An 18,618-nucleotide genomic window follows, 5' to 3' on the forward strand; every position below is an offset into this window, starting at 1 on the left:
GTAGTGAATGGATGGAGGCTTTGATTGAAGCTGAAAGGTTAGAAAGGGAACTTAGTTTAGTCCATGACTGCCATCTAATGGAGAAAGCCAGAAATACACACAGATCTTAAAACTTGTTTGGGTTTTTTTTTTTCCTACCCTGCCTTTCTACAACAGCACTTCATATAATACTAATGCTCAATTCACACATCTTCCTCGGGTTTCTCTATATCGGTCTTGATTATAATCAGACATAGTAAACATACACAAACCTGATCTGCAGTTCTGTTCTGGGATACAGAAAACTTTTTACTGTTTGAAAGTCAAAGCAAATTGTTTGAGCATCATTGTGAGTGTGATTATTATTATGGAGAAATTAAACTAAATGAAAATGTTTCCATAGTCAATGATCCTCTCCATACATGTTTTAAGACATATAAAATTATTCTGCTTTGAATAATAATGCATGTCTGATATTCTTTTTCTACAAAAAAAAGTACAATTAACACATTAAAAACCTTAAAATGGCATCTATTCACCTATTCACTGTAAAGTCCATTTTCAGTGTTTGTACACTGGAGGCTTCTAGTGTCAAACTCATCATTCTGCTCAAAGATCCAAGTGCAGCAACAATGAGAAAAACACATTTTTGAGTGGAGGACTTCAAATTATCAGGTACTAAAGCCATGATGCCATTGATTCAGGTAGTTCAAAATTAGCACATTATCTCAAGGGTTTCAAAATTCTATCTTCTCAGATACTCAAATTTCCTATTCTTTATAAGGAAAAAACAACCAAAACTCCCCCCAAGGGTTTTAAATACTTAGGAATAAAGATTACGCCTTAAATAGAAGATCTGGTTCCAACGAACTACAACCCAATCATAGCCTCTGTAACAGATCCTATAAAAAGATGGACGCTACTCCGATTTTCCCTTTTCTGTATTTATTTTAATCCCCACCACTGAACTCCCAACCTCATTTTTTCCAAAAATGAAGATTATTACAAATTTTCTCTGGAACATTAGGAGACCAAGATTACGTGAATCCCTTTGAGAGAGGAGGGTTGCAGCTAACCAGTCTTTCCTGGTACTACCGGGCAGCCCAAATTAGAGCAGCAATGTGTTGGTTTTAGAGGGGAACGTCTATACCTTGAGTGGAAATAGAACGTAGTACAACAACTCCATTACCACTGAATCTGTATTTGTTCTCTGACTCTCCAAAGAAGCTAAAATAGAGAACATAAAACCCTTTTGTTAGAAATACAGTTGAGGTCTGGTTCAAAGTACAAAGTTGTTTAGGTACAAACTTGCCGATATCCTCTTTTACCCCTATATGGGGTAACAGGAGATTTATGCCTGGAACACATGATCCTTGGTTCAAATTGTGGGCTGACAAAGGCCTCAACAAAACCAGAGACTTATGCAATAATGACACATTTCTGACCTTTGAGACTCTAAACAATAAACACAATATCCCCTCAACACATTTCTCTAATTATCTGCAGCTTAGGAGTCTCCATAGTGGAGGAAGTGATAGTGCATCACTCTAGTGGTCATGATCAAGTGTCTATGATCTACAACCTACTTGAAACTAAATCAGAGGAATCCTCAGACAATAGGAGACTTGCTTGGTGTAATGTCTTGAATACAGAGATAACAAAAGATGAATAGGAGCAGATAGGCCACGAAGCCCGAGTTCAAACTATTAACACCAGATTTAGACTCCTGCAGTACAAATGGACCATGCGTACTTATGCAACTCCGTGCCTACAACACCATTTTGATTCCAACAATTCAGACCAATGTGTGAAATGCAATGCTGAAAAGAGCACTCTGGTTCACTGGTTATGGGTTTGCCCAAGGGAGAGATGTACTTGACACATTATCACAAATAGTTTCAGCTAAATAACTGTGTATTCTTGGTCTGTTCCCCGAGACCCCGAGGCTCAATAACACCAAGAATTTTTTTTTCCATCTCTCTTCTTCAAGCTAAAACATACAATATCTGTTGTTTGGAAAATCCCAGAAAACCCTCAGTCACCCTCATCAGTCAGTGGCTGAAAAACCTCTCTCAAAGTCTTGCCTGAGAGAAATTAACCTTTGCTATCAAAGGAAAACCTGACACCTTTTATAAAATATGGGGGAAATTCCTACATTTTCTGGAAAATACCTAGATGTGACCATGACAAGTCAGTATGAAAGATACGACCAGATAGTGTAAAGCTTCTTCTGTGTGCCAGCTTAATGACCAATTGTCATGTTGAGACTTAATGACCATTTTTCATATAAGATGCCTTATATACACCTAAATAATTATGATTTATGTTTCTTTTTTTCTTTTTATATCATTACATTACACATTATTAACCATTGTTTAGGTTAACTACATACTTGCTTTACTAAACAATGTCTATGTCACTTCATTATTGCTGCTATTTATTTTATTTTATTTTCAGGTAACTGCATGTTAGTGGACAGAGGGGGAGGGACATGGGAAGAAACAAGAGTCTTTGTGAGGGATACATTTCTATATGTCTGGATGTGCTGAAATTCAAAATGCCAAATAATACATTTGTTGAAAAAGAAAGGAAAACAAACACATCAGCGTGTTATAGTGCCTAGTAGTTTATTTTCCTGAAGACAGATTTCATACAATAAAACATTCCATCACAATCCAAATGAAAGTTCACCCTAAGAGAATTCACCTACTTTGTAAACCTATGATCTTGGTTCAAACATGAATTTGTTATGAACGATTCTCTCCCAAAGCTTGAAACCAGAAAACCATAATCTGATATGAATAAAATAACATGACAGCCAACAGGTAAACCTTCTTGTTTATGGCTTTCCTCTGGGTGCAGCCTGGAAGGTGGATAATGGGTCCATCATTACTTAACCACTCTGTTGATGGTGCAGCTCCAGAATTTGCCTCTTAATCACATTATGGGCTTTGCTTCTTGTTTCGAGCTTTGGAAGAGAGCGGCTCAGTTGACGCCGGGATCACTGGATTAACTAGAGAGCAACTTCCACTTAAGTCCCCAAATGTCCCACACATCAGGTACGCAAACACCATCGATGAATACAAAAACAACCAGCAAAAATATTCTAGTAGCCACTGTCTCTAAATAACAGTAAGTTTAAAACGTGATGAGAAAATAAACCAAGTTATACTCGTGTAATGCTTTAGTAATTGTTAGTTGGCTATTGAAACGACATGATAGCATGGTTAATTTATATTACACCACTTCCCAACACCTTTGCCAACCTAATGCTGAGACGACTATGAAGTATATGAGAGTGCAGACAATTACTGAGCATGCACTTGTTTAACTGTAGAATATGCAGTCATTGAAGCAGGAACTGCAGCTGTCATTACTATGTATCCCTCTGCCTTTGTCCCATCTATCTACAGCATGTTTCAACCCTTTAAATACTGTTTCTGTTTGAGGTAAAGTCACTGCTTTAGCAGTTCAGCCAGACATTTTCTGTTAGCCTTGCCACAGAAGGAAACCATTGCATAATAAAACAATAAAAGCAGTGACAAAAAGAGCCGCCTCGTCATAGGACTAAACACATACACATTATAAACTCTTTTCTACTATATGGAGCCATCCATAATCGTTGCCACAGTCCCAGGTCTGTAATAGCATTTTACAGTATCGCACATTATCAGGCAACAGAGCGTAAACAGGCTCTGCCATGAGTCCCTGTCATCCCAGCATCCTACGGGAGCTCTTATATTGCTTTAACATTGTCAGCAAGTGACCATTTGCAAGGTCGCATAGTCCTCAATTACATTAAAATAATCTAGTGGTGTCACAACATCAGCAGATGCTGAATATGGTGCATGATCAGCAAACTACTAGAACACAGCGATGAAGGGTTTTTAATCCCTTTACCTGGCTGGTAATGCAAGTCAGATTAGTTTTTGATTTGACTGGAAGAATCATCATCATCATCATTATCTTCATACCATTATGTCATCTGTCAAAAAAAGACCTAGGGCCAGATGTATAAACTATGCATACGCACAAAAACCATACATACGCCATTTCCCACACATTAACTGGTATTTCTAAAAACAGACTTTGCGATGACAATGTGCCCACTCCATACATACTTCAGGTGTACACATGTATTTCCAGAACCAGCTGCGGGTCGTATGAAGGTGGAAATGAAAAAAATATGGTGAGAGACGCAATCTAAATAAAACATTGTTTATTTAAGATGTTAATCAACTGTACTGTGTGATTTTTATGCGTTTGCATGGCGATTTGTAAAAAGGTGCAAAGGTGCATTTATAAACTTAATATAGATAAATTACTTTTGTGTGATCAATTTTATCATTCTTCTAATTTACATAGGAGGCTTCATTTCGCTCTTTTTTTTACTCCTTAACTGGGACACACCTGTACAGTCTGTTTCAATATGATCACTGCAAACTAATCATTGATTATATCACTGAAAATTATGGAGAGATATCACTGCCGATGATGGTTTACAGGTCTATGTGATGAATTAATGATAGGGATGCTATAGCTGCACAGCCGTGCATAATGACAGCTGTTCTGGTTGTCAGAGAACCTCACCGGTCCAACACAATCAGTGACACTGCACTATTTCTTTGCCGTTTGTTTCACTGAAAGGTCTGAAGACTGGTGGAGCAGGGAGCATATGAGATTTCTACAACAGAACCATGTGTACGCACCCCATGCATATTTCTCGCTTTGTGCGTAAACACAGTTTTAATCATGAATCTACACTGAACTTTATGCATCTGGCCCCTGGTGTGCAGCTTGAAGACAGTTTTTCCAATGAAAGTTTCAGCATCATGTCTGCGTTGTGTCGCTGCAGTCGTCAGGACCAGAATGAGGAGCAGACACATTTGTCAAAAAGGCCCCAGAGCCTGAATGAAACACGTCATCAGTATGTCCTCAGGCATTTTCCTGAGCTCTGTGCAGCTCGTTAGCCACTGGCACAACTGGAGCGACTGAAATCTGACCTGCCGTCCCTGAAGTCATTCAGCCTTTGGAGCCATTTTGACAAGCATGCCAGGATTTATAGTCATAGTTCCTGTTTTTGTCAAGTTTCTGAGTGAGCCGGTGTGTGACCGGTGGCAGTGGATGAGATGAAAAATCATTTATAGTCTCAGCGGATCCCTTTGACTCTATCAAATGAATCACCAAATATCAGTAGTGCCATAAAAGAACACATGGTTGTGGAATTTTTTCCATAATGATGAGATGGGCACTAATAAAAAAGACCATTACAGGACCATTCTCTTTCCAATTTATACATACTTAACACTATTTTATACCATAGAAATATATAAATATTATAAAATGTCTATTTTTTAACGATGAGCAAGCATTGGCATGCTACTTGATTCCAGCGAGCTCTATTTCTGCTCTAGTCATAAAATCAGTACATTGCAGGATAAAGACAAGGTTTGAGCAACTTTGTGTAGGTGTATGTGTAAAAAAGCTGAACAGGAAGTGATAATTTGGCTGTTTATGCTGTGTATCTCAAATTGGCTATGCGGCAAAGAGTTGAAAATAAAAATCTATGGGGCTGAATCAGAGCTTGGAACTGTGTAACAGTCATATCTGAAGCGAAGTGAGGCCAGTTTGGTAAGGTATACTTCCCTTTTTTACAATTTTACAATTTAATCACCTCTTCTGAACACACTCCCTCCGAGGTCAGCTTGTCAGGGGGGTGTATATCATCTGTTTTGAAGGGTAAGCATACTGCTGTGGGATGGCTGAGTGAAGAGTGTGTGCAGGAGGAGCGGCCATCACGACGGTGGGGCGTTCTGGTTCTGATATATGGATGCCTTGTCTTTCAAAAGGTCCAGACATAGATGACAACTCCAGCTTCCTGAGTGACAAAACAGCAGAGAAAAACTATTAGTGTTAGTTAGACTTTTAAAGCTGTTGCTAACATTGACTTTGGATACATTTTAACCTGTATGTCCATGAGTCTATTTAAAAGTTCTTTAACATTTGAGACTTTTGGCTTCTTTTGTTTAATGAAAATAAGGGTTTGATAGAAAAACATGTTTAATTTCTCTTCATTTTCTGATGAGTACAACACTGTCTCTTTCATCTGCTGAACTTACCCTCTGGAGGTTCAGACATGGGTGGGTTGAGACAGTACATGTGATAGCCTCTATCACAGTCATCACAGAACAGAAGCTGATCCTGTAAGGAACAGGACAATGAAAACACTGAGCACATCAGACCTTACTGTGCACAAACTACAACACGTGCAATATCTGAGCGTAGATGAACTCACATCGTTCTCTGAGGTGCCGCACATGTTGCAACACTTGCACTCTATGCACTGCCACCGGTATGTCTTCACAGCAGCCATCATTACAGGAGTGAACTGCAGGCAGGAGGGGTGGCCTGCATCAAGGAAAATTGTTTTATCACTTCAAATATTTCCACTCTTTCAGTGGCTAATCACTTCTAGCAGCCAAGCGTTTTTGAATGTACCTGAGCGTCCACAGTCGGAGCAGGACACCAGCTCTTCTGACTGGCCAGTCTTGTGGTTGGTTTTGGAGTCTCCCAGGCAGAAATCACAGTAATTATTAGGCAACGCCAGACCGTCTGGGCCTTTCTTTGGAGCTGGAATCAAGATGAAAACACCCAGAGAGCATCAGTGTTCAGTTAGCTAAAAGTCCATCCGACTGTCCGTCTTTACAGTGACCACAGGAATCTAATAAAGAAACCTCTGCTGACCTCGAGGGTGCGTCACTTACTTTTAGGCTCCTCGGGCGGCGGCGGGGCGGGCTCGTTGATCTCCACCTCTTCCTTCTCCTCGCCTTCCTCCTCGGCCAGGTGGGAGTGGGCGTAGTGGTAGCTCAGACCAGGACGGTTCTTGTAGCGCTTCCCACAGACTGCCACCAAAACCAGAAAACACAACATGTATGAAAACAGAGAATGCATGAGTAAAGTCCTCACTGCACAAAAGATACTATTAGTACTGCTGAGAGTAACAGAAATACTCTTCACTACAGTATCATTTCTATTGTCCAGATTGTTTTAATCAGTGCTTGTCTTGGGCATTTTCAGATACAGTACAGTAAAATCTAAATGTATTTGTCTACACATCTTTCTATGGTCTAATAAAATGATCTGTGCAATGTCTGCTCTATGCTTCAAGACTCTGATATGATGGTACACATTAATACAGTCCAACTTCCTCGATGTGGTGAAATGATGACGTGTGGGACGACAGGGAAATCATTTATAAACCCACCAGGTTTCTGTGGTCTCTCGCCTTTTGTTTAATATCAAGACTGGCACAGTGACAGGATATACTTGGCAATGAAATTAGAGGGAAGGATGAATAATGTTTGGGGATATGGAAAATATTCTACAGGGCAATGTTTTGAGTTTTTCCTCTTAGGTGGAGCTCATGTATTTAAGCACAGCGCTAAGATAATACCACATAACATATCAGCACCACAGTTAGTAAAAGGAAATGCTGTAACTGCAGAGGTGTGATCTTCACAACATTGGTTTTGAGAAACACCATCTCAGCAGTTTATGTAATGACTAGTTACACTGAAACTAAGAAATATAATTGCTTCATCTCATTTTACTTCTTACATCCATCTCTCTAAAGATTACATTTGAGAGTGTATGACCTCTCTATGCTGACATTAAAATTATTATAATATCTCCACACTGCTCAGCACACTGTTTTTTTGTTACAAGTTAATGGTAGATATAAAATCCTCAGATTTACATTTGTGTGAGGAGGATTTACTTGACAAAGATGCCACTGTGTGCGGCTGTTGTCACAGGGAGGGTGTGAGGTTCGTCATAAGATAAGGCACAACACCCAAAGACAAAGTACTTCTTCTTTCACTTCCACAATTTCTGTCATTTTCATTTCCTCAAAAGGAATTAGTATCCGGTTTCTTTCAACTGTCGCCTGAAGGAGTGATTAGACTTTGGGACGGTGTAAGTCAAGCCGCTAAAGAGGCAGCCAGTCACATGCCAGATTTACAATTTTTGGAAAATAGTCCCTAAAGTACAAACAGGCATGAAATTGATTCAAAGCAGAGGCGGCAGGTCACTCGAAAACATGGAAAGTGGAGTGAGACTTGATAGGGTGCAGAGGAGGTGAAGAGGAATAAAGGGGAAAAAAAAAAACTAATGCAGTCAAATTACACACATTAAGTAGTGAGACAAAAGACAAAGCACAGAGAGAAAGAAAACAAGCAGGATCCAGCATCTTGCTTATCTAAATCCGTGGGACGTTCAGGGCCACATAGAGGGGAAAAAATTACATTCACAGGCCACAGCTTATCTGTTGCAGGCTGAGAGGGCTCATATCTTTGGCTGATTACAGACTACAGTTTAAATAGGGTGTGTAATAACATGGTGTTGACCTCTAAATCTAGTTAATTACACTGTAGTAAATTGTGTAGAACATTTACCACATGAACTGAACTACACAAAGAGCAAATCTACTTGGTAACACAGACAGAAATAAAAAAAAATAAAAAAATAAAAAACAGGCAGTGAAGACAAAAGGCAGGCAGACTGGAGTAAAAAAAGGAATGAAGGAAATATACCTCTTTCAGAAGGTTTTGAAATATGCTTTTGTTTGATAGTGTCTGAAAGAGAGAAGAGAAGGAGAAGAGAGAGCATAGACAGAGGCTCAGAGAAACAGGCTCATAGACCGACAGGGAATCAGTGAGTCAGTCAGTCAGTCAGAGAGCTGCAGCTGAAAGTGAAAACACCTCACAAAGAGGAAAAAACACATCAAGAAGTGCAGATATGTAGTTGGACAACACCAAAGAAGTGACAGAAACATCCCTCAACCCCCATGGAAAGATTGGAAATGCAAGTCAAAGTGAAAGAAATGTATGATATCATAGTGACAAACAAAAAAATATATATACAGCTGAGCCTAAACTAGCTTTATAAACAGATTTAGGAAGTCTTACAAAGAGCAGAAAGAAGACAGAAGAAAGAAGGTGATGGCTCAGTCTTACAGTCTTACAAACTATTAAAATCTGCAGTGACACCTCAACTCCGACCCCAGTTCACATGCTCTGTTCCCCCTCCTCCTCTATCCCCCCTCCCCCTTCCCTCAGGACTCACTGTCACAGGCGTACGGCTTGTCTCTGTCCTCCAGTGCTGCTGTATCCAGCTTCTTCCTGCTGCTGCCCACTCCTCGACCCTGAAGACAAGACACATTATTAGATCCGACAGGCTTTAGGAAAAGAGTGTTCATGTCGCTGCGGTTGCTTACCTTCCCCTTCCCTTTGCCTCTCCTTTTAGGCGTGTCTTCCTCGTAGTCTTCGTCGTCCAGGTCATCCATGAAGTCGTCTGGCTCGAGGATCCTCTGCATTGACAGGAGTGAGTGCGGAGAGAGGATTAGGTCTCATCTCGCTTTTTCTGTCACCTTAATATTTTACCTCGCAACTGAATGAAAACAAGAACCTTTCTAATCCGGGCAGCAGGGTTCAGACCTCCGGTGTAATCGCTGAGGTTGGAATCTTCTTCAGACCCTCGGATGTCTGCGGGTGTGCGTTTCTCCAGGGAATCCCCCTTCAGCAGGGCCTCCAGGCTGCTGCCATCCGACGACAACAGAGCATCCTTCTTCAGTCCTAAATCTAACTCTGTGAATAAATAAAAGAAGGATTATACTCTACTGTGAAAACATATATTGCCGTTTCTTGTTTCTGACTGGCTGAGTCACATTCAAATAGCAAGTATTCACATCAATAAATTATTATTAGCAGCCCATAAAAATTTCAGCTGTGTGAAATCTTGCAGTTTTTCTTAGTAAAGCGCAGCCTTAAATGCTTTTTTCCCCAAAATCCTGACATGGCAAAATGTTAAATAAGATGTGGTACCTGACTTGACAGGGGGGAAGATAAGCCGGGGGTCCTCTGGAGGATGAGATCTCCGTTTCTTCCTCCACCTCCTGGATGGGTAGGTGTAGAGCTGCCCTGGAGCCATGCCTGAAGAACGTCAGAACAGACTTTTCAACATTACACTGAACCTATTTAAATACATCATTTGTCAGCTTTATGACACACTGACAAAGAAGAAAAGTCTCCACATCTGTGCTTTAGCTTTCTTTAAAAAACGGCATTTGCTTTGGTGGCATAGTTAGAATTCTTATTTACCACCATGAGGGCAAATCTAGCTGCAAGCTTGATGAAACTGGACTTGGTTTGTATGTTGTATGTATGTTTTCACTCTACAAACAATTTAGCCCTCTGTCATAAGAGGCCATATTTGTGTAAAGGTGTTTATTCTTCATAGTGTTTTTAGCTTTTTCAAGAATCAGAAGCCAACAAGCCATTTTAAGCTACAATGAAGCTCACACACAGCCTCTCTGCAATTTCCTCTCCATTGCTGCCCTTTATCAGCAAATCTGTGAAAAACTGATAATTACTTCTTTTTTTTTTTGGCTTACAGTTCATTTTGTGAGATATCACATGTTTTGAGTCATACCTGGTCCCCTGTGTCTCTTCTCCATCCAAATGTAGCAGTTGCTCTGAGCCACACCAGTCTGAGAGTCGAGGAACGGCATGCGGACACTCCTCTCAGCACAGAGCCTGGCATTGTAGTTATGACATTGCTCCATGGCATCTCTGTAGTACTGCTCTCCCAACCTGGCGAAACAATAACCAGAAGCTATCAGGTATATTGTGGTATACAGACAAACATCTGCAGGTGTGGTTATTTCAAAACCAGTGCAGTATTACTTCAAACTTTATCTGTCAGATTGGTTTAAAGCCTAATGTCTTTCTCCCAAGTGCTGACACCTCAGAAAAGCTCAAAAACTACACAATGTGTTTGTACTTCAGACTAAATCATTAGGGAGAGCGCAACGGCAGAGTGCTCTTTTGTTTGTACATCAACAACGAGCTTGGTAGTCAGTGACAGTTACAAGTGTGCTGTGTTTTAAACCTAAATACTCAAATTGTGCCGTGTGCTTATTTCCTTTCAGGAGAGCTGCAGGCTGTATCGCCTCCAAATGAGACAAGCAGGTTCATGACAGACACCTTACTGGTTCTTCAAATTGCTGACTGGCAAGGAAAAGTTATTGTTATTCAGCAGCTGCAACTATAGAGGCTGGAGCAAGGCGCTTTAAAGTATAAATACAGTAACATTTGTGGAAATGCAGCAGGCGATCCTTAACAAGGGTAATGTGAGCATTGTATGTAATTGCATAGCCTAAATGTTTAACGCAGCTGTTCACAGCACCGAAACTTAAATGACAGATTTCATATCGCTTATTGTAAGGTGTGATGATTTTGCATAATGTAAAATATCTGTCTGTGTTTCCTATCACTCATTTAGTCGAGACTAAACTGGAAACTGTAGGCTTCTGTCATGGAAAATAGTTCACAACAGAGACTGTTTCTAATTCACCATTCAAACTCTTAATTAACTATTTAATTAAGTTAAAACATATATGAAAAATTGTAGTACGTAAATATTTTTCATCCCACTGTCATTATTTTTTAGTGTTGTTGTTTTCTACTTTAGTTATCAGGACTGTATGAGCTTAGTTTAGCCAATATGCCACATAAATAAAAGATGAAGTTGACAAAGAAAAAGTTTAGAAGAAACTTTTATATTTAGCTAGGTGATGTTTTCACGTGTTACCATGGTTACTAGTGGTTCAGGTAACCGCTTATAACACCTGGGTAAAGTGAAAAATACGGAAACGGAAGCACGTTTTATTTCAACCGGGTGTGAGTCGCTGAAACTGAAAACATCCACTTTTACTGTACAGTTTGTACGAGTTATGATGTGCGAATCACAAGTGTGATAGCTGCAGTGTCTATAAACCCGGAGTCTCGAGATGAAAGAGGTTATCTTCATTCATTATGAACCAGTCGCCCCAGTCTGCGCTGGCGTTCAGTCTTTAGCTTGTTAGCGTGTAAGCACACCTAGCTGTTGTACTTCACCAACGATACGTTAGCTGGCTACAAACACGTCGCAAGATACCACAATATCTAACAGAAATACACTTATACTCGAATCGACGTATGTTCTATAACACATATGATTCATGTATGAGAAACGTCATGTCTGCTAACTATTACACACTTCCAGGATGTGAGCAGACACGACGGTCCGACAGCGGTTGGCTAACCTTTCCCAGTTAAGTCAAGTTGAAAATGTAGCTAAAGATAGCTAGCGACACTGCCGGCGGCTGTGTGATGAGACAGCCGTTACGGCGTGGCCGCGGTGTCCGTCACCTAACCAGGTGTAAAGGTGTGTAGAAAAAGTCTCAACACTTACAGTTTGACAACATTCTCAACAACAGCTGCCATCTTGCTTGAATACACGGGGGAGAGTGGCTGCCGGGTAATGTGTGCCCTGCGTAAGGACTTGTAGGCAGATAGAGCAGGAAAAGGTGACACCCAGCTCCCCCTACCGGTGGCGCTGTGGCACTATTAGAGATTTCATCATACAAGAGTTGACAGTCAGCAGCTCACGTGCATTTAGAGTAAATTATCCTTTAACATTGTATCCTTAGAAAACCAATAATATATGTAGTGGGCTCCAAAAATCTAAGACCACATTGGAAATCTCTAATATTTTCACAGGAACCTGGAAATAATCAGAAAGTTTGAGGATTCAGAGGCATTTAAAACACAAGACATAAAACGATAAAGAAATATTTAAGATTCTGCACTATTTCAAGGTCAGCAATCGAATTTAAGCAAATTTGTGGTGTTGATCAACTTAACTCCTTTGTACAAAAGGTCAGATTTCCTTGAATTGTATCCCTGAATCCACCTGAAGCATGCGTTTAGGTGGATTTGATCTACTCACCAGAGGCTCGTTCATGTAACTGAACTTGCAGCCAGTGTTCACCTGTTATGAATATGGCTGTGCCTCAAGTTTCCAGCAGATAATTGTTTACTAAGTAGCGTTGTGATAGTGGGAAACATGGCATCAGAACTAAGTACAAGTGTCAAGTTGTTATTCTAAGCAAAGAGGGGCTTTCTCAGCGTCAAATCATAGCAGAAATTTCATAATACAAAAGCTGCAAGTCTTCTTTTTTTCTTCTTTTTTTCTAAGCTGCAAGTCTTAAGTCTAAAAAGTAAAAAATAGATAAATATATATACTTCTGCTTTTCTGCTGTGAAAAATATCAATGTCTGTTATCATTTTTTTAATACATACAGTAGAGTTTAGTAGTATCACATAACTCCCAATATATTTCCACCCAACCTCCACCTGACTAAAGGCCTTTAAACAGCAATAAAATAACAATCTCTAATCATTTTAATCTGATCACAGTAAACATTTCTGTTTGTTTTGGTGGACATGACAGACAAGACTGTGTTGTTTTTAAAGGCCACCAAATTCCCAGTTAACATACAGTATATGGTTTATATAACGCATTTGGATTTATTGATTCTGACTTCACATAACATTTTTTGTTGACTTTTCTCATCTTGTCGCCTCATTGCTTTTAAAACTTAATGGTAAGCTGTTATTTAAACTGAACTTAACTCCAACTGCTTCAAATATGTAGAGATGTTCGCTCTGTCACCTCTTTCTCAATATAAACTGAAAATTTTATCTTACTGACTCATTATTTTCAGAGGTCTTTGACCGTCATCCTCATCCATACCCCATTTTTTAGTACCTTCAGTACAGTTTAAAACCAGAGCTCAGGTTTCTCTTAACATCTCTTACTGAGGGTTTGCTCTGCTCTTCACATCCTCTCATTAAACATAAACCTAATGCATATCCATGTGCATTACTTGATCATCCTTGACCTCATTTGCTGCAGTCGCATCATTAATTAATTCTTAATGACAGCACTGCAGCAACTATCTTCTCTTCATCCTCTGCACCCATACTGCAAGAATTATATCTTACATGCAGGATACTATGTGAACACACAAATTTTCAGATAACAAATCCAGTCTGATCTCTTCTCACTGACATTTTATGAGCTCTTTAAACTCAGTTGCAGCATCAGATACAGCAGAAAACACTAAACTGCTGTTTTTTCTTATATTGTAATGTTATACACGGAAAGAAAATCTTTCTCTCCGTAATGTAAGCTACAGTAAAACTAGTATGTGGTGATTATAATTATAATGTATATAATTGTATGATTATAAGAATTTAGACATTATTATATTCTCAGTGTAAAAACAACCACTTGTTGATCTTGATTTTCAGCTCCCAGAAGCCTTTGTCTTGATAACTTCAGCAGCCACGCAAGTCTTGGTCCCACCATACTGTGGGTAGAACAGTCAGGGTTTCCTGGTAAAGGCTCTGGATCAGTGCTCCTCAAACCTTTTTTGGCTTGTGACACTTCAACACAAAGCAATGTCTTCTTGTGACTCATCATCACCCCTCGTAAATGTCTATGGGTAATGGCTAAGGCAACCAAAGATTAATGGTTTATTTTCCTAGTTCTTTTCTGTTATTTATCATTTTTAGTGGCCTGAAAAGATTCAACTTTACAGTAATCCACAAGGGAAAAAATATGAGAGCTGAGTAAAACACAGCATACACTTCCAATATCCAATCAGTAATGTTTTTGACCACATACACTTGATGTACATTGACATACATAAACTGTTTGAGTCATTGTTGAAAAATTGGCATTTCTTGTGTTGAGTTAGTCTCACCTGTACGCCTAGCAGATTATAAGAGGCGTGGTGGCTAACCTTTTTAAACATCAAAAACCCCCGACAACATTGTGTTTTTGATTAAACCATGTTTTATTATTCCTAATATTAGATGTAGATACACAAGTCAACAAACATTATTCTCGATTTGTAATGAAAATGCTCCACAGCACACTGACATCGTGTGGAAGGGTCTGGTATTACAGACACGTACCTGAAAATGGACAGCAGTTATACTTTTTGCAATAAGTTGCATTAGTAACAGTAGTAGTAATAGTAACAACAGTAGCAATAATGATAATAATAGCAATTAATAATAGTAGTGGTATTAACAACTCTGAATTACAGAGGAAGGAACAGACATTCGTCAAAAGTAATGAGAAATAAAAGGTAGGTGGACAGGTTTATCAAATGCTGCAAGACAGACCACTGGATGAAAAAATACAAGCTCCCACTAGACAGCAAATATCCTGCCTTCTTCTAAAAAAGGAAGCTCAAATTGTCACCAGTCTTTTTTCACTCAAATCTAATACTTAACAAGTAAAAGTTGTTTTTTTTCTTCATTAAGTACCCCCATTATCACAAGTACTCTCAAAACCAAAAAACTCATCTCTTTGACATTAATAATACATACTTTCCATCGTCTGGTCAAAGCTCACCAGTAGCACAATGTTATTTTAAAAGGATGCCATATGCAACATCGAATCACAGCCAGCTGAGGACATTTCCACAAGACTGGATCGCCAGGGTCGTTCTGCATTAAACATACAGTACAGTATTTATGTGCGATTGTGTATGTGTGCGTGTGAAAGAGAGAGAGCGTTCGTGTATGTCAAGTATGAGAAATATTTTTGCTTCACATGACCAATTTGGCCAAAGTAATTTGAATCGTTCACATTCAAATGAGCTGATAAGAAAATACACTGTGTGACCTTTTAAACTTGAACTCCCTTACATCAACTGGATGCTGTGTCTGAAGTCCAGAGCACAGATAAGGTAGCAATAGTTGCTAAAAACAGCTCATCCACTAGGGAAGAATGACACCTCCATTTGAAATTGTGCACAATGTAACTGCGCCGGCTCAGTTATGTATGCAACGACCTTATTAACTTCCCAGATCATAGTTTAGTTTACTTAAACTAGACTGAAACTAGGAGCTCCGTCACACATCCAGGATACAAAGTCTCACTGACAGAGACGAGGCAGGCAGTTTGATAAAGTTTGGACCGGGTACTGTCAATAGTCTGGATGTTGAGATACTTCTCTTCTCTGATTTGGAGGGTCTTTGATTTGAGCAATGGTCCCACTGGTTCCACATTCATTTGGGACTGGAAAATAAGGCCAACCTGTTTACACAGTTTAAACCAGTGCAACCAAATGCAAGTTTACTTCCAGCTTTTTGTGTTATCACAACAGTTTGGTGTGACATTCCTGCGAACTGATCAGCCCTCCAAGGAGTGGTCTACACAACCATGCAATTACCAGCTTTAAAGAGTCACTTTCAAGACGTAATAAATTACAAATAACTGATCACCTGCAACCAGTAAGATAATCCATTAAAACTCTTCAATTCAGAATTGTTATCCAGTCACTTCCTGTTGCGTTTTGGCAGTAAGAAAAGGCAAATTGACACTTGGATGGAAGTGACTGACAATAATTACAGTTATCAGCAACCACCTCAGTGGTGTCAACGTATTTATACTGTATAAAATTACTCTACTGCCTACAGTCTCACAATATACTGTAAATACCCTTCTCATTTCAAACATGTACAGTATGTGAGGAAAATAATAAACACCTATCATATATTGGAGTACTTTTATCTCGTTTTGGATTATTGTAAATGTCAATTACATATTATATGTTGCTCTCCAGCCCTGAATATGAAGTGATCTTGTGTTTTCAGAGTACAACAACACAGAAGAGAATTGATGGCAACGATGAGACACATACAAGTATAAACCTACATGAAGTCATGCCACATATGCAGGAGCGTGAGGCTCAGTTAAGAGAATTTAGGACTATTCCCTCTGCAGGAGGGCAGAGCCTGTCATAGTTATTCTTTTCAAATTCAGTCTGCATATTGTACCTGCAATATATAATCCACTGACATACGTTAGATCATTGCCACAGGGCACATTTTAACATTCTCTTCATACTTTAAAAGCTTCCTTACGGACTGTTTGAATGGAGGGTGGGTTTGTAAAAAGGGATTTAGTGTATCTGTAGTGGGTTCAAGTAAGGCTCAGTACACCTCTCTCTCTCTTCACTGCCTATCTAATTTCACTTCCACACCCCTCACTTCAACCTGTAATGAGACCTGTCAGCTGTCCATCTGTCCTGCTCGCGTCCCTGCGGTCTGCCACAGAAGATGTGCTTCAGCTTTTTATCTACAAACTGCCCCCATGCCTTCACACCAGTAGATAGAGAATGGAAATAGATATTAGAAGACTGAAACAGAAATAATGAAACCATCTTGAGAAACTTCATTTGTCAGCTTACATATAATAAAACCAAAAGCAAAGAAAAGCTAATTTTCATAAAATCATTCCAGTTATATCATGTTGTGTTTGTGTCTGGTTTTCGTCTGCATTTGCTCACCGAAAAGCAGCGTCCATCTGGCCACGTTTGATCAGGATTAACATAAACGTGCAAAATCCACAGCACCACAACTCACACACACGCATACACACACGCACACACACTAGAAAACTAATCTTCTCTGCTTTGTACAGACAAAAAGAAAGTTGAAAATCAAGCAGAAAAGATCACTCCAAAGAAATAATCAAATACAGGCAAAATTAGATAAAATAAAAAATAAAACCACTTATTAAATATATATATATATATATATCATTTTCCCAATTAAAGTTGTGATCACTTACTGCACACTGCTAAAATTAAATGAGCTTTATTTTTTTTTTCTCAAAAACACCTCATAAACTGTCATTCCTAAAAAAAATAATAATAATACATACAAGGGCAAGCCCAACATTCTCCACTATTTTAACCAAATGTGTTTCTCTCCACAACATGAATCAAGATGATCTACTGTCAAATTAATTAGTTTGTTTTATCAAACCAGCAATAGCAAAAGATAAATAATAATAATAATAGCAATAATATCGGTCAGGTTAATAACATCAATACCAAGAACAGAAAAAGAGACTGATGTAATCCTTTCCAAAGAGAGAGCTTAGAAGTAGGGAACTAAAACCAGACCACAAAGGAAAGCCACCATCCATCATTTTATTAGTGACACAGCATCAAAACAGCTCAGCTAGTCAAGACTCACTGAAGAGAAAATATTCATGCTGAAGAAGAGCCGATTTGGTGGATTGGTCCTGAACTGAGACAGGATCCCTGCTAATGCCAACCGCACCTTCAACATCTTGGTTGTGTTAGTGACTCAGACTAATAAGCTCTGCTGGTTGGCTGAAATTGCCTTTGGATGAGGGCTTTCATTGTTGGGTGCAGTAAAATGTGAAATATGGGTGAACGGAAAAAAGTAAATGACAGATAAAAACCGGTGAGGGAGAGAATCAGAGAGAAAGAAAAGAAACAAAGTCCTCTGTAAGCCACATACAGCAGCTGTCGACAAATTCCTTGGGGCCTGCAGTGAGAGCAGTGTGTTTGCATGACCTGTTTGTACTTTCCTTTCTGCCTGTTTCAGTTTGTTGAAATTTTGACAAATGTAGTTTCCATCGATAATTTTACAAATGTTCTATTTTTTCTTGCCAAAGAAGCTGAACCTCTTCTCGCGATCCTTCTCTTTCCCGTCTTTGTTGCGCATGGTAACACCTCCGGCATCACCTGAGCTGGGGGAGATGGGAGGCATCGTCATGGCACGGCTGAGGGCCCGCGGACCTCCGGGCGAGTCTCCCGATCCTGTTGGAATGGAGCTGAGGATGGAACGGATCCAGGAGCTCATTTCCGCCTTTAGACAGAAAAAAAACCTTTATTATAATTTATCACTCAGGCAGAGTTGA

At 39.4% G+C, this 18,618-nt stretch overlaps 2 protein-coding genes across 5 annotated transcripts in view; both read right to left on the minus strand.

Annotated features, from left to right (window-relative positions):
- Nucleotides 1-2,587: 2,587 nt before the first annotated feature.
- dpf2 (D4, zinc and double PHD fingers family 2) lies at nucleotides 2,588-12,384 on the minus strand. Of its 2 annotated transcripts, XM_044370638.1 has the most exons (12): nucleotides 12,271-12,384; nucleotides 10,468-10,628; nucleotides 9,861-9,968; nucleotides 9,445-9,623; nucleotides 9,254-9,346; nucleotides 9,103-9,181; nucleotides 8,571-8,612; nucleotides 6,744-6,881; nucleotides 6,478-6,609; nucleotides 6,275-6,387; nucleotides 6,099-6,180; nucleotides 2,588-5,857 (listed from the first exon to the last, which is right to left on the minus strand). In XM_044370638.1, exons 1-12 carry the CDS (start codon nucleotides 12,300-12,302, stop codon nucleotides 5,775-5,777), a joined length of 1,242 nt encoding a protein of 413 aa, XP_044226573.1. In that variant the 5' UTR covers nucleotides 12,303-12,384; the 3' UTR covers nucleotides 2,588-5,774. The 2 variants fall into 2 exon arrangements, with proteins under 2 accessions (XP_044226573.1, XP_044226574.1); XM_044370639.1 differs by lacking the exon at nucleotides 8,571-8,612 and having other exon boundaries at nucleotides 12,271-12,382.
- A 2,317-nt stretch (nucleotides 12,385-14,701) lies between these two features.
- LOC122994956 (spectrin beta chain, non-erythrocytic 1) overlaps nucleotides 14,702-18,618 on the minus strand; it is a 53,904-nt gene continuing 49,987 nt past the window's right edge. For all 3 annotated transcript variants that reach the window (XM_044369780.1, XM_044369782.1, XM_044369781.1), the window contains one exon: nucleotides 14,702-18,566. In XM_044369780.1, coding sequence (XP_044225715.1) covers nucleotides 18,354-18,566 — 213 coding nt within the window. In that variant the 3' untranslated portion in view covers nucleotides 14,702-18,353. The remainder of the gene's footprint in view (nucleotides 18,567-18,618) is intronic.

Source organism: Thunnus albacares, chromosome 13, assembly GCF_914725855.1.
Source record: "Thunnus albacares chromosome 13, fThuAlb1.1, whole genome shotgun sequence".
Lineage (NCBI taxonomy): Eukaryota > Metazoa > Chordata > Actinopteri > Scombriformes > Scombridae > Thunnus > Thunnus albacares.